This window comes from Cyprinodon variegatus, unplaced genomic scaffold (assembly GCF_000732505.1).
Source record: "Cyprinodon variegatus isolate N-32 unplaced genomic scaffold, C_variegatus-1.0 Scaffold224, whole genome shotgun sequence".
Classification (NCBI taxonomy): domain Eukaryota; kingdom Metazoa; phylum Chordata; class Actinopteri; order Cyprinodontiformes; family Cyprinodontidae; genus Cyprinodon; species Cyprinodon variegatus.
This window is the reverse complement of record NW_015150677.1, coordinates 871,635-887,246: the sequence shown is the minus strand read 5'-3', so window position 1 is coordinate 887,246 and position 15,612 is coordinate 871,635. Positions and strand designations below refer to the sequence as shown.

Sequence of the window (15,612 nt, the reverse complement as noted above, 5' to 3'; positions counted from 1 at the left end):
AAATATATATATATATTTTTCCCAAACCATAGCAACTGGCTTCCTGTCTATTTAATAGTCTGCTGTTATATTTATTTTATGCATGAACATCATTCATATTTCTTATCTTCTTATCTTTAATATTTGCCCTCAAATGGCTGCAGATGCAATGATGTAAATAACCACAGCATATTTATTTTCCTTTGTAGACCAATACGGATCATGCTATTAAAACAGATTATGTGTTTTCAGAAGTAAATCATGATTGCAGATTTTGATGGTTCCCACCAGTTGCATGGTTGCTAACAACACACAACAAAGTAGGAATTTAAATGAACTTGTGCTTAATGTCTGAAAGCCTTGATCTAACAAAAAACGTTGTTGGCGACTGAATCAATTTTCAACGAGATTCAAATTAAGATAAATAAAAATATTGAACTTAAAATAAATTCACATTTAGTGAAGAAAGAGTCTGACATAAAATAATAAAATGACCAACAGTTAAATAAATCAACCTGGAGTGAAGGAGTAAGAAAAGGAGGGCTGGGAAGCCCTGATAGAGAAACACATCATGCGAAAACAAAGCATCCGGCCTGACGGTGAACTGGTAATGTCAGGAGGCCAAACCGAGGCGCTGATTACAGGCTGAGCCTAAAGCTGACTGAACAAAGAGTGAAGTGGGAGAAGATTGGGGAGGATTATCTTGCTCTTATTCATTACCCTCCTCATTCATTACAAGGCCACAGGCTGATTAGATAACCATGATAATAACCTATGTGGGCAAATGTGTGAGTGTGCTGGTGGCAGATTTAAAAACTGAAAATGACGACGGTCTGATGAAGCGGCCCCCAAACACTGCTGTGTAGAGTCTGCTATTTCAACTTTATTTGAAGCATATCAAACAGATTTAAAAAAAAGGCCTGGGGAAAACAGGGCTCACTTTTATAGTCATGTCCATGGCAGCACTAAACGTAGGATTTATGGGTAAGCAACAAGCAACTGCTGAGCTTTCAGAACAGGTTTCAGCTCCCAAGCTTTCCCTGGATGCATACATTTCTGTGGATCCCCAGGGGAAGTTGTTTGGCTGCAATACTGATTACAAAGCAACAGGAAGCCAAAACACGCCGATTTTAATTGCTGTTAATGACGGAATTCTGGATGTTAATTGCAATTAAATTGGCTTCACACAAAAACAGTGCTTTTAAACAAAGGTACAAACACTGCTGGTGGTAAATTAATGAGATGCTCACAGGTCAGCTCCCTCAGGTAAGCAATTTAAGATGAGAAACCAACAGTAATCAGGATTTCACTGTTTTTAAAGCCATCTTTTCAAGCGTGACCTCCAAAATATCTCGTCTAATTTTCTCAGTATTTTTCTCTCTCACCGTCTGCCCGCTTTCTTTTCATAACTGATCTTTATCCATCCATGTTGGAGATTGTATCTGTAACCCAAGTTATTAGGAAATATGTGCATAATCAATAATTCCTAAAGTCTGAGTCGGAGATAAAACTAAGTGTTCAGAATGTTTTGGTCTGGTAAAAGTCTTGATTTGACTTTAGCTAAACAAACTTATTGGATGGTATTTAAACTCTACCTCTAAAATAACCAAAAAAGACAGATTGTGTGCTTCTTATTAGCACTCTTCGGAGTTCAGGCAGGTTTATGGTTTGCAGCTGCACATCTTAGACAAAAAAACAACCTAATCTAGTGAGGTTAACATGTAAATTGAGTCATGTGCTTACCAAAGCCTCCTCTGTGACAAAGGATGATCACTCATCCCCATCAAACATAATTTGCACTTAAGGAGAAGAAAATACTTGAAAGAACCCTTGGTTAGTTACAGAAATTAAATTTATGATTATAGATGTAGAGTTTTACATCTAAAAACCTAAGGTTAACCTACTTTCTCCACAATATTGATGATTTAACAGCAGTTATAAACCAAGCATCTCCTTCTAATGAATGGCAGTAAAGAATGAGCCCTGCTTATGTGCTTAAACATCAGCCGCTGTCACTCCATACATGCCTACTGCTCATTAATGGAGAAAAGAACACAATTCTTTTTTCAGCTGCTTTATCGTAATGTTTATCATAACTTACAGGATATTGACAGTCAAATTGCCATAGCGATCGCTGCTTCCGTGAATAACGACACAGTAAGACAGGTTAAAAATGGTGAAGTCCATCATCTGGTGTTAATCTAATGTTGTCTTTTTTTACCGACAGTTTTTCCTGCGTTAGGTTAATCAAAATGAAAGTCGAGCCCCAGTTACAGTTCTCATTAAAGAGAGCAGGTGTATATGAATCAGGCTCTGGGTGTTGGGATCAATAAAGAACCATTAATGTGATGAGTGGAGAAAAACAGAAAAAGCAGCGCGGGGGGGATGGGGGGAGCTGAGGAAAGACATGCTGAATATTCACACCCATCACAATGAGGGCAGCACATTTCCTGAGAGCTTCAGTAAATCTCGTCTTGTGACAGGCCTTATAAATCCATTATTAACATTTTGAGGGTTTTTTTTTTAAAGTAGGGGATGATGTTGTATGCTCAGAAATACAGTTTTTAGTCAGAGCATTTCTAGTATCAAAGCATAGAGAGGTTACAAAATGTTAAGGTTTCAAAAGTACTAAAACTTTCCTTCTTACTGTTAAACTGGTCCACTGCAGCAAACGCTACAGGTTTTCTTTAACCGTATTAAATACAGTTACCCTTCCACTGCCTCACCTGTTGCTGCACACTGTCCATCAGATGGCTGAAAGAAGGATTTTAGCTATAATTATTTTAATTAAAAAAATTTAATTAAGCCATCTGGAAATATTTCCATTCATGGAAAACGATGAAGATCTTACCTTAATCAGAGGGAATTCCATCAACAATTTGGGACTAACTGAATAGATGCAATTGAAAAAATGCATTCTTTACAGTGGATTATGACACATTTTGTCACATCTACTTTTCAGAACCATTTGCAATTAAAATCAACCTCCTATCCTCTGGACTAATAACAGCACAAATTATTCATTTCAACATAAACTTAAATAAAATTCCAGCAAAGTATGTGATAAGAACTTCCTGGATGCCATTCAATTGTGCAACGTAAAAAAATCCGCAAAAAAATCTAAATAAAGTTTATACAGTTATACCATAAATAGAAAAACAGCTTTTAAAAGAAAATAGTTTATATAGACCCAGCTAAATCTTTTGGAAATTCCACAGCTAATGTAGGAAAAAATGCATGACTAAAACATTACTCAGAAAGCTTTGCTTCCTTAATGTGATTTTTTTTTATTTATTTAAAATGTTTAGGCTAAAAAACTTGGATATTTTTTCTCCCTATACAAGCATTATGGTTTTATCATATTTTTGTAGTAACTGTTTGTGTCTGAGCACTGTATGACTTCTAGTGAGAGCGTGCAGGGTCTACATGTTCTCAAGAGTTAACGCTTCAGAAAAAAAGGAGCAGAGAAAAAAACAGCTTAAGAGAAATAGGCACAGAGACTCCGCAGTAAAAGGCAAAGGGACACAAATCAGAGAAGCATTAACAGCCAAGTGCAGCCATTATGCCTGAGGCTAGCAGAGAAGTTAATCTAAAGCACTAACCCACTGACCCACATATCGCAAAGCCAGCAGTTGTAAAACTCACAATGCAAGCTTCATGTCAGGCTGCCAAGAGAAAGCTGAGTTGCTGCTACTGGACTATTTATGACTCAGGTACTGATGAGCCTCCCCTCGGAAAAAGTAAAACCAAAAGAGTAAAATCTAAGAGCAGAGACGAGTCTGTGCTAAAGGCCCCAGTTTTCCACGAGTTTTCAAAGCATTTATTTATATTCTTTTCTGCATATGTCTATATTCCACCAACTTTACAAACAATTTCACTTTATAGTTGCCCTTCTGCTTAAGACCACGTACCTTCATGCAAGACTCAGATAAACCAAGTTAATTGTCAACAAGATTAGAAAAGGATTGGATCGAAAACATCAGTAGGTTTTGCTACAGATTCTTAATCAGGTGACATCTTAATCTACAGATTTTGAGTAATTGTCCTTCCTTGAACGCATCCCAGCATCATTCCCATAGCATGATGCAGCCACCACAATACCTTATCATAGGGATGATGTGTTCAGTGGGGTAGAGTTTTACTGCTCTGCCTGGAAGGCATGTATCTTTTTCTTATCTGCATGGACCACCTTCTTACAGGTGCTTGCAGTGATTGTTGCATGGTTGGTTGAGAACAATAAATGTGAATGTTTTGTGGGGGGGTTTTCCCAATAATGGAGACCTAAATGTGCTCATTTCTAAGAACTGTTCTATAAAGACAATGATCAAAGAAAAAATTTGGGTCTTTAAGAAAATGTTGTATTATCAATTAACTGCTGGTCAATCAATCAAAATATACTTTAGTTTTATTCATTAATCAATAACTTGAATCTCTAGTTAGGACTGTCCTTTAGTCTTAAGATGTGCAGATGTGTTATAATCAAACAGTCCTTTAAACATCTCCACAGAAATGTTTCTATAACATTACACCCACTGTAAACCAAAGTATTTACTAAGTTAACTTCCTAAGGCAGTTTGATTGCAACATATATTGGTGAGGGTAAAGCATAAATAAACAAATGGAGAAGCAGTAGGAGAAGGTTTATCCAAAGAAAAAGTATGTAACAGCATGTGGAGAGAAGTAATGCCATTTCTGTTCTTTTCTTTGTTTCTTTGCCTAAAATAAGAGGTACTGTACAATGCAAAACTCGATGTGATAACCAGTGATATTACTGCATTAGGATTAGAGCTGGGCAATTAATTGCATTCAGATTATAATCCCAACTTAACTGATTTTTTCATCACACTGTTTAACAAGAGAAAGACACTAAATTTGTCCATCCAGACCTTTAGGTGGTGGTTAAATGCTTGAAGTGGGTTTGTGGCCACAGAGAGGTAGAAAGAGTTGCAGCTAGCATGCAGATCCATGCATGCAAGTAGAAGTAAACACTTTTTCACACAATAGTTACCGTAAAGTCCTGTAACAAAGGATTCTGGGCAGGCAAGGTTTCAAAAACCAAAACTCTGGAGTAAAACATCTGCAACCTTGGGGTTAGTGCAAATAAAAATCAAAAGGAAATTGCAATTTTAGTTGAAAATAATCGCAATTTAGATTTTTGGCAAAATCATTAAGTCCTTATTAGGATGTTTCCTAAAGCTCCTTGACACTGGAGGACTAAAATAAACACAGAATAAATACAGAAGAACGACTGAGTTCATATCAATATATATTTAATGTTGAGCATAAATAGGTCTTAAATGAGGCTAAAAAAAAAAAAAGGTTGTCCATGAGAAGATCACATTGTTGCAGCTCAGTGAGAGGGCTGCTAACAGGGAAGGAAATATCAGAATCGCTGTGTTTTTGTTTTCAGCCATGAGATGGCTCTTAATGAAGCATGTCAAACACTTCTAATTGATAAAATAATTCAGGCAAGACAGCAGGGAAAAATGGGTTACTGCATATGAGAAATATTTAATAAATTTCATAGAAGCTGGCATATTAACATGTAAAAAACGGTAGTGTATTCACAATTCGAGATACCAAGTCTATCTGGGCAGCTGAAATGACTTCACCGCTTATATTAAGCAAGAGGAATATCTTAAATTACAGAAAGCATTAACAATTTCACTCCTTCTTACAGTAAATTTAATATAAACTCTCTCTCCATCTGCTTGTGTTACATATCAGACTATCAACTAAATGCTTTAGTTTAAAGAAATCCAAATTTGAGACTAAAATGCTGCTATCTTCGTTTCTAAAGCTGTTGCTGAGGGACCAAGAAGCAATGATCCGAGGCGGAGTGAAATGATTATAATGGTGCAACAGGGGCCTGAGCTGGAGTAAAGAGAAAACAAACTGTGTCATAGGCAGACGGCGCGTCGGTAAATCTTTTGCTAATACCCCACAGTCATGTTCTTTCCACCTCAATGGCAATGCTCCGCACTGTCTTCTCACAGGAAGGCTTGTTGGATGAAGACCCTACTGAAGGCCTGAGGGAGCTGTTTGATAAGCAGAACCACACATGTGCAACTCTCAAACCCATCGGCAAGAGAAGACTTCATCATCATATGATAAATGTTTACCTGTGATACGTCTGGCCAGAACCTGCTGTATGCAAACACTCATGTTCTCAGAAAGCAGACAGCAGTTATGACTTCATTGTCACTATTTGAGTCATCCACAAGTCAGACAAGCTGATTCAATCATAATAACTGAAAACACCGACTGTGAGCTATACCCTGCAATAAAAGGAACGCTTAAGGCTACTTTTTCCACTTTAACACAATCTGTCTAAAGCATAGTTAATAGGATGAATAATATGCACTCCAGTTTTAATGAAGAAAATTTTCAATTGTGCTTTTTTTCTACAGCAGCTGAACTCTGCCGCCTTTAGAGTTTGCACTGATCCCAGCAGAGCACTTTCAGACGCTCTGCTCTTTGTTTCTTTTCTGTCTAAAAACACAACAAGTGCCACTGAACACAGCTTCCTTTTGGGAAAATAATGTAGGCTGTGGGAGAGGTGGGCATTTACTGTAATGCAGTTCTTTGAAAACAAATAAATAAATGAATAAATAGATAGGTGATGAGACCTGAATGTTGTCCCAGTGAAGGATAAATAAAACCCCTCTCACAGCTCTAAAAAAAAAAGAACTTAATTATTATTTTGGACCTGAAGATTCAAGGAGACATTTGTTTACTTGTCTCTCTTGTCAAAGAATTGTTTCCATCTATCCTTTCTCAGCCAAACAGCAGCTATCTTAACTCTTTTGTATTTTATATCAAATTTTGCATAACATGTTTGGACTAATTTCCTAAAAGAGATAACCTTTCCAGCTGTTACGTGAAGCAACATGTTTTATAATTCTGTCAAATTAAAGTAGGGTGAACAACATATACAGTGATGTAGTTTCTAATTGTCCATCTTAAAACCCTTTAGTCGTTTTTTGTCACCAAACAAACACAAAGATTGTGCCTTTTCATTTTACTTGGTGTTTGTGTGAAAGAAAAGCATGAAGTATTTCGTAACTGTAAGAACATATTAAAACTTCACATCTTTCTGCAAATAAAACCTGATATGCGTGACCTGACTTTATTTGGAACTCAGTCCCTTTTACTCTAATATGTATCATTCCAGAAATCTCTTTATAGTAACAATCTAAGTTAGTGTAACTTGATCGCAGTAAAAATCCAGCTTGCCTGAGAACACATATATATTCAATCTAACTTTACTTTACTTTGCTATTCAATTAAAATCAGAAATACTCAAGAGAAATTAAATAAGAGTAGGACAAACATTGTTGTTACTACTTGTGTAAATCAGTCAATACATACTGCATTAAGACTTGGAACTGTAATTGTAAGTAAAATGGTTTCACAGCATGAAATAAGGGGAGTATTTTGCCTTCACTTCAGAATTTTACATGTATCTTTTATCACCTTAAAAAAGAATATATATATATAAATATATATATTTCTGACCGGAAATATTGATTCCTATTTCCTACATTTTCTTGCATCCTTTTAAAACCCCTTTTTTGCCTATCAAGATAATCCACTGTGCATTAAATTTACCAAATTTTAACAGCAAGACCTTATTTCCCAGCAGCCGGTATGTGTGATTGTGGAAGCGAGAGCTCTGATAGGACTTCATATCCCTTATATTCTCCCTGATGGCCTACGACACAGAGTAACCATGAAATCCTGTAGGTGGCTCCTTAAATGGAAAACTAGATGCGGCGATACACTCTCACCATTGGAACTATATACTTTGAAGTTATCAGTCCCCGATTTGTTCTTGTTCGGATTCATATTCTAGTTTGTCGGCTTCAATTTTTAAAGGCGAAAGCATCCAATTTAAAGCTGCGATGAGATGTGTGACCTCTTTTTAAAAGTAGGAAAAAAAGGCTCTCTGTGTCATGGAGTCCCTGTGGAGTGGAGGTCCTCAGAAAAAGGTTCTGAGACAAACTCAAGATGGCTGGAAAAAGAGAAATCAGGCGTAATCTACAAAGAGAAATGGGTTTCCTCTTTGCTCTGTGATGACTAATAGGAAAAAAAACACGGTTTTGATATCAAAAGAGACCCGTGGGGTTCTGCAAACCCGTTGACAGCTGGAGTTGGATCTTAGGATTGTTTTCATGACATGCACTCTCCCATCATAGCAGGTGTGAGTCTGTCTGTATTTATCTATGAACCAGGCTTTTAAAGAACGTCACTGTTTAGACAGTGACAGGACAAAGAGCTTGGCCCTTCTCTCATAACAAACACACAACTGTCATGGGAACAAATATATATATGAGCATCTAAAGCTGTGAAAAACGTACATCAGTGAGATTTTTTCCACAAACAGAGACTATTATAAAATAAATCCATCTATATTTGACAGACTAAATCACCACTAAAACAGCCAGACACAGTCCCATATGAAAAATAAAGATGTTGTCAGAAATAACTGCTTCTCATGAAATACATTTTTTTATGTTTTGTCACATAACCCCACCATCTTTTTTTGGACTTCAAGCAATATACAAACTTTTAGACACTTCTGACAGGTCTTGAGTGCATTCACATTCAGACCCATATTAAGAGACCCTACAAAAAATGTGTTGCAACCATTTGTTCTCAGAACACCAATAAGTCAAGAGAGTCCACCTTTGTGTAATTTATCCTAGTTGTGAAGAAGCTGTGAGGGAATTACTGGTAAGACAACAAGGTAAACATGGAGAAGATGGAGCTCTGGTTACATCTGACCAAAATAGAAAAGTCCTAACCCCACTGCAAAGTGCATAGGGGTAAAAAAAAACTTATACTGCAAATCAAACTGAACTTCATCCCATCAGGAGGATGACCCTTTGCAGGGAGCCACCACCAGCACCCCAAGCACCAGATGGCATTTAGAAGTTGGCTTTTATGCTAAATCTGATCGGTTCATCATAATCTTGACTAAGTCAAAAAATATTTGTTTAAAATTAGGCTGTGTTTAGTTGGTCTGATTTTGTCCTGCTTTAGTCCAATAACAGACGATGAAAATATGTTGCAAACCCAGTTTTCAACGTCTTTTCAGCTATCTGAAAAGTACGACTTTTCAACCAAATGTAGACATCGTTTGGATGTAAATCATGTTGTTGTTTCAATGTATTTCCAACCAATTTTTTCTCAGTGGGTAGATGAGTGTGTCAAAATAACTGTCAAAGTCAAAAACTTGATAATATTGAGGAATCTGGGGAAAAAACAATTTTACAGAAACGCTAAGCAAAGATTATTGCCTCAAGATGTGAATGGTTGGAAGAGAAATGGCTTTAAAGACGTTAAGGAAGGCTAAAAAAAAAATACAGAACTTCTCAGATATTCATTTGTGAATAACTGGAGGACCATGAATAATATTGTGAAGCAGTGCATTATGGGGGTTACCTCCCCTGGCTGGTGAAACTCCAGCCAGCGGAACATTAAACGACATAACAGACAGGAATTTTGCTTCCCGTACAGTTTGGGATTAACAAATTTCTCTGATCAAACATTACTGGAAAATAATTCAAATAATGGGGAAAAATGCGTAGAGCTGTTAATTAATGACTCCTACAGCAGAACAAGTGAGTTTTTGTGCCACTGGTGAACTCAATTTAACCTCTGGCCTGTCTGCTGCCAAATGAAGCAGGTAGAGAAATCCTAAAGTGTACAGAGTTGCACAAGTACTGTAAAAGTCTTAGCACAATCTCTGACGTGTCAGGGCATGTCACAATCACAGAGTTCCTTTATATTAAGTAGACAGACTATAGATTATATTTAATTAAAAAAGCACCAATTTACTGGTGGTGATTTCTATTAAACTGATTAAATGTAGCTTAGAATCAATTGAAGTGTATTTGCAAATTCAGTTTCATCACAATATGAGGTCAAGGGAGAAATCTCTGACAGGATTTTGTTCATGTCATCAGTAATAGAAAAATGGTACTTACGATCCAAGCCGTTGATATACTTCATGGTTATTTCACAATGTCCCCATACTGCACTGACAATGGGATACAGCTTCTTTCCTTTCAGGCCTCGAAATGCAACTCCTAGATACTGTCCGTCCACCATAAAACTTAATGTCCCTTCATCCATGTCCAGAATCACAAGAAGGGAGTCCGGGAGGGTGAATGACTCCTCTGGCTCCAGAAAACAAGGATAGGAAGGCAGCGAACTGTGGGACCGGTTTTTACTGTCATGGTAGAGTCTGTTTCGTCCCAGATCCCAGCCCCAGGACTCACAGTCTGAACCTACTAAAGCGGTGTACCCAACTGAATGTAAAGGAGCCGCCGAGGTTGCCACACCCACCACGGCATGGGTGCCTCTTTGCCGTGGAGGCCAGTAGATCTTCCACACATGAAGACCCCGCGTGTATCCAACCCGCCCTCTTATGCAGTCCGTGCTTTGAGCAACTGGGTGTCGGTGAAATGTTAACTTATCATCATCTTTGATGAAGATGTTGAGGGAGCGATCGTCTGGATTCCAAGCATGATGGAGCTGGGTCTCCAGCCCAGCGCATGGCATGTCTAACAGGAGATCCAGCCTGGGAGGCTTGGAGAAATCTGGACCTCTCAGCTCCAGGTGTTGACGACGATGAGCCGTTGGTCGGTAAGACGGGGAGCTGCCACTTTCCCCACGACCATCAACCGATTTAATGCTGCCAGAAATCTTCTGACCCATGGCTGTGAGTAAAGGGTTGATGGGAGGAGAGGGGAGAAGGCAATGTGGTATATGTGCAGGTGGGTGCTGCGAAACGGGAGCTCGACGTTACCTCATCAATGCGTCCTTGCTGAAGGTGGAGGCAATAACCAAATGGAGATGTAAGGAAGTGAAGAAGGAGGAAATGAGTGACGGATCTGGCTTCATGCCACAGATGTCTTCATTATGATTTACGTCTGCTCCTGGCGAAAAATACAAGAGAAAAAAACTATTACTGAGTATAATTTTAGCAAACAATATCCAATACCAAACCAAATAATACATGGATCGGTGAACAGCCTAAACATTGCTTTTCAGGTAAGATAGGCAAGATTAAAACCATTGACAACTAATACAAGCCATTGCAGGAAAGCCTTAACCTTGCGCTACGAGCTTGATTGTTGCCAGATCTCAATGGTCAGTCTCACAATAAATCCATATTGAAAGATTCCTACTAATTCATCCGTCTCCGAACCACCAGCAAGTCAGACCAATGACATGCCAGCAGTGTTTTTTGGGGCATGACATGTAGGAATGGCGACAGTCAGGGCCTTGCCGGGGCATAACAAACATGGCTACACTGGAGGACTCACCCTTTCATACAGCAATTGACTCGTTTTTAGGCAATTTGTCATTTAAAAAAAGAAATAAAGAGAAGCACTTTGTGCATTTGTAAATGGGAAAGATGTCTGTGCTTTTCTTCCAACAGGATTTGGAAATAGTTTGATTTATCAGCTTACTCCGCTAGTTGTGAAAACACTAAAGAGGCTGCAGTGGAATCACGCTGCTACAACTTGCTAAAAGCGTACCACCCAATCAGCTCCAAGTATTGTCCTAAACGGAGCCTCCTTTTCACAGACAGACTGAACAACAGCTATCCCAGATTGAGAACTTAGAACTAAACTTAGTTCTACACATATAGATCGGGCTACTGTCAGGTTAGGACAGCATTCTTAAAAAACAGAAAGGATAACACATTTGTTTGGTTGGGACATTTTAAAGGGATTTTTTTTTACAGACAACACTGAAGGACCACAAAGATAATCTATGCAGGAACCAGACGAGATAGCTCAACCAGGTAGTTAACAACTAGCCCATTTTACATTAGCATGGCGTGCTAATACGCTCATACGGAGATATGGGTATCAGAGTAACAATGTTGGCCAGAATCAGAGCAACAATTGTTTCTACCTGAATGCTTATTCAATTTTACAATTATCTATTTTTGTTACAAGCAGTGAATTGACTCAACACACACAGAAAGCTTTCCATTCCTCCCATATGGTGCTGGTTTGATAGGTTTCCAAGCAGCTGTTCTCAGACAAAATGTATTTTTTATCTTTGGTGGATATTGTGCTACACCTCTATGGTAACGTTTGATATTACAAATAACTGCTTCCCTCTTTATTCAGTTTTGTTTTCAATAAATTTAATAATGATGTGGTTCAGAACCCATTCAGATTTTGCCCATTACTTCCTTACTTGTATGCTTATAGTGATGGATTTAAGTTTTACTCTGTAAAAACTACGCAGTTGTGCAATATTGGCCAAATCTACAGCTTGCAAACTTTCTCTTAGCTAATCTAATTTTAATGAGCATTGCATTTGCCAGCAGAAACATCAACAGAAGGAAAACAAAAGCACTGCGTATTAATTCATCTTTCAGCTTTTGTGTCTAACACAGATTAAAAAGTCATCTGTACGGTAATCCTAATCCTTGTGTAGAAGGATACCATTATATGTTACACCCGACTGATAATATTGAAGTTTCTGAGCAAAGCAATGACAAATGTTTCTGATAAAAACCAGAGATAGTTGTTTCTATTTTAAGAATATTTTTCCCTCTTTGCGTCATTTTCAATTTGACATCTGAGTTTCATTTGTGGGTGTTAAAGTTTCAGTTTAGTTTTACGTATTTTTAGGTCAATTTACTTTCAGTTTTATTTGTTCTCTCAAAGTGTGAGTTCTGAGATGATCAAAACCATGAAATGTTAGTCTTCTTTGATCCATGTTAAATCAAAGTAAACAAAAGGCCAAGAGCTTATTTATTCAAACATTTTTTCCAAGTTACATCCTAAGGCACAGGCAATAGTATTAAGAACATTAAGTTTTTCTCAGATAGTTCTAGTTTTATTACTCAGTTCACAAATAATTGGTCTCTAACACTTAATTTTAGCATAAGAAGGCAGAACAAAGATGATCTCACACCCACCCACACGCAGCTCTGTGTGGTTAAACTGGTGCAGCGATCTCTTCCAGGAACGACAGCTGAAGCTTCCTCTTCGCAGGAAAAAAAAGTCAGTCGCACTTCAGGCAGAAGTGGATGATGACTCTGTGTCTGTGTGTGATGTTGGTGTTTACCTCACATCATTAACTGCAACATACCACTGGTCTACTGTATTTATCATCTTGTTTTTTTTTATATATGCATGGCTGTAAAACTGCCACTTAAGACTAAGCCTTTCTGTCTGACACCTCGACATGAGCAGATTACTACTCGTTTATACATGAGTTTTACTTCAAGTAAATATAGAATTGAAGTGTTCCACAATACCGTACTTAAAAATACATCTTTTAGCATAAGCTCATTCTAAAATTAGAGGAGAAGGTCTCTGAAAGTGAGCTTTTAAATCTTATTTCACCACCTTAGTCATCCATCTTTCTCTTCAAGGTGGTACAGTTTCACTACTTTTAGACGTTATAATGATTAATAATGGATGTGTGCAGCAATTTGCTAACTTATCGCAATAAACATGTTCCCCTCTAGAAGGGCCTAATATCTAGTCTATTGCTTTTGTTTAAAAAAAAATTGGCAATGGAGTTACATTTTAATAGTATATAAGCCACAAAGGCGACGGTCACTAATTAAAGGTTTCTTGACACTCCAACAAATACATATTTTAATTCTTAGAGGAGTACTGCATATTTTATTTAATAAAACAGTTACAAGGGATTTTTAATCGCATTAAAAATGTAGTTGGACAGAAACCCTGTAGTCTACAATGCTCTTAGTCGGATGCCTTAAAAAGTACAAGAGTAACCTTTGTATTCTCTGTACAGAGTGTTGCCACATTTTTCCTGTTTGCAAGAGAGATAAATTTGGCCTGTTGGAAATATTTGTAATCGATGGTGAAGCTACTGCCATGAGATTAGCTACCAAAGCAGATCGCCCAGCTAATAACTATCTAATACCAGTTTTATACTTGCTGCAATCACAATGTTTTTTCCAGTGGATAGAGAAGGAACGGTCTTAAAAGAAACCAAATCATATAAGATGGGTGGATAAACAGGAGGCGTTGCTTTTAACAATATATGATTATTCAAAGGTTAAGGGAAAATTACTAGTTGAAAAAAATCACAAGTGAGTAAGTGTGCAAAATGTGTTTGGTTTATAAATACACATCCATACAGACGTGGGTTTGTGGTTGTCTGAGAAATTACAATAATGTGCCACAGGACTTTAACAACCTTAGAAGATTAGTTTAAACCTGAAACCAAAACCAAGTCCTGAGGCTGGAACAGTTTGAATGCACTCAGATTAAAAGGTCTAAACTAAATCTACAACCAGCCCTTAGAAAGTCAGCCAAAGTGCAAACACAACTGTTTCATCCTTTCATTTTCGTCATTCTTTCTCCTACATTTTTTCCACCATGAATAAGGTCATTGCAGCTGGCAGCCATCATGACTAATGTCTGCCAGTACTCTGTTCACCACTGAGTGTGAGAGGACAAGCACACACCCACAGACGCCCAACAGACAGCTTCCTCTGTGTGAGTGGGTCACCCTGTCTGGCAGGTGGGTTACAACTGGATACTGCATGGACAATTATGGAGTCACTGCTACCAAAGTTTGGGACCTGGCCAAACTGATTCTAACTTAGTAGAATGTTACATCATCATTAAGAAAGCACTTGACCCTTGACCACATGTTGTTATGGCCATGGTTGCATAGTAACTTCTCAGGAGGCCGGTGCTATTCACTTGCATCGTCTGCTGCAGTAGATAGCAGACACGTGCTTATGCCATCTGTTGTTTACTTTGCAGATCTCTCTCCTTTCCCCCGATTAGCTCTTTCATTTTCCCCTCTCCTAACATCTCTGTACCTGTGTCTGAGTTACAGCAGCTAAAAGAAGTACTGAACAAATCAATGTTTAGCCAAGTTAGAATTGATCAAAAGGGCCCAGTGACAAAATGTAGACAAGATATTCAAAATCAATGCATATAATATAAGCAAATTAGTGCACCAATTCATTTATGGGTAAAAAAATATTTCAGCGACAGAGAAATTGAGTATTAACAGCCAGTTAATGTGCAGAAGGGGATAGAGGACCAGTTGAATTATGCCAGTTTAAGAATGCTTTCCTGTTACTTTGTGCAATGTGGTATCATTTGTTTAATGTAAATTATGGCCTCTAAAAAAAATTGAACAAAATCAATTCAATAGTAGCATAATGTGTAAAAACAATGGCATTAACTAAGTTGTCTATATAGATGTTTTATATAGATGTTTGGCCAATAACCGATACTGATATCTTTTTTGTTTAAAAAGATACAAAACCTACTTAAAGATACTGTGTAGTTTTCTCTCTCCTGTCCTGTGCTGTGATTGCAAATAGCAGTTTGGCCATCTGCCTCTGAAAATTCAAAGACCTCCACAACAGTGACATTTTTACATCAGAGTAAAAATCATTGTGGTAGACTCATGAATCAGTTGGGTGCTTGCTGATATAGTTTGCATCCCTGTTTTTACTGTTCCTGTGAGCATCGCTCATACAGGTGCTGGTCATAAAATTTGAATATCATGAAAAAGTAGATTGATTTCAGTAATTCCATTTAAAAAGTGAAACTTGTATATTATATTCATACATTACATACAAACTCATATATTTCA

The 15,612-nt window shown here is 37.6% G+C and overlaps 1 protein-coding gene across 3 annotated transcripts in view; it reads right to left on the bottom strand.

Annotated features, from left to right (window-relative positions):
• LOC107088624 (SPRY domain-containing SOCS box protein 4-like) overlaps positions 1 to 15,612 on the bottom strand; it is an 88,998-nt gene that overhangs the window by 27,467 nt on the left and 45,919 nt on the right. For 2 of the 3 annotated variants that reach the window (XM_015380920.1, XM_015380919.1), the window contains exon 2: positions 9,972 to 10,925. In XM_015380920.1, the coding sequence (XP_015236406.1) occupies positions 9,972 to 10,704 (733 nt within the window). In that variant the 5' untranslated portion in view covers positions 10,705 to 10,925. Of the gene's footprint in view, positions 1 to 9,971; positions 10,926 to 15,612 lie in introns of those variants that run through there. The other variant, XM_015380921.1, reaches the window with a different exon arrangement.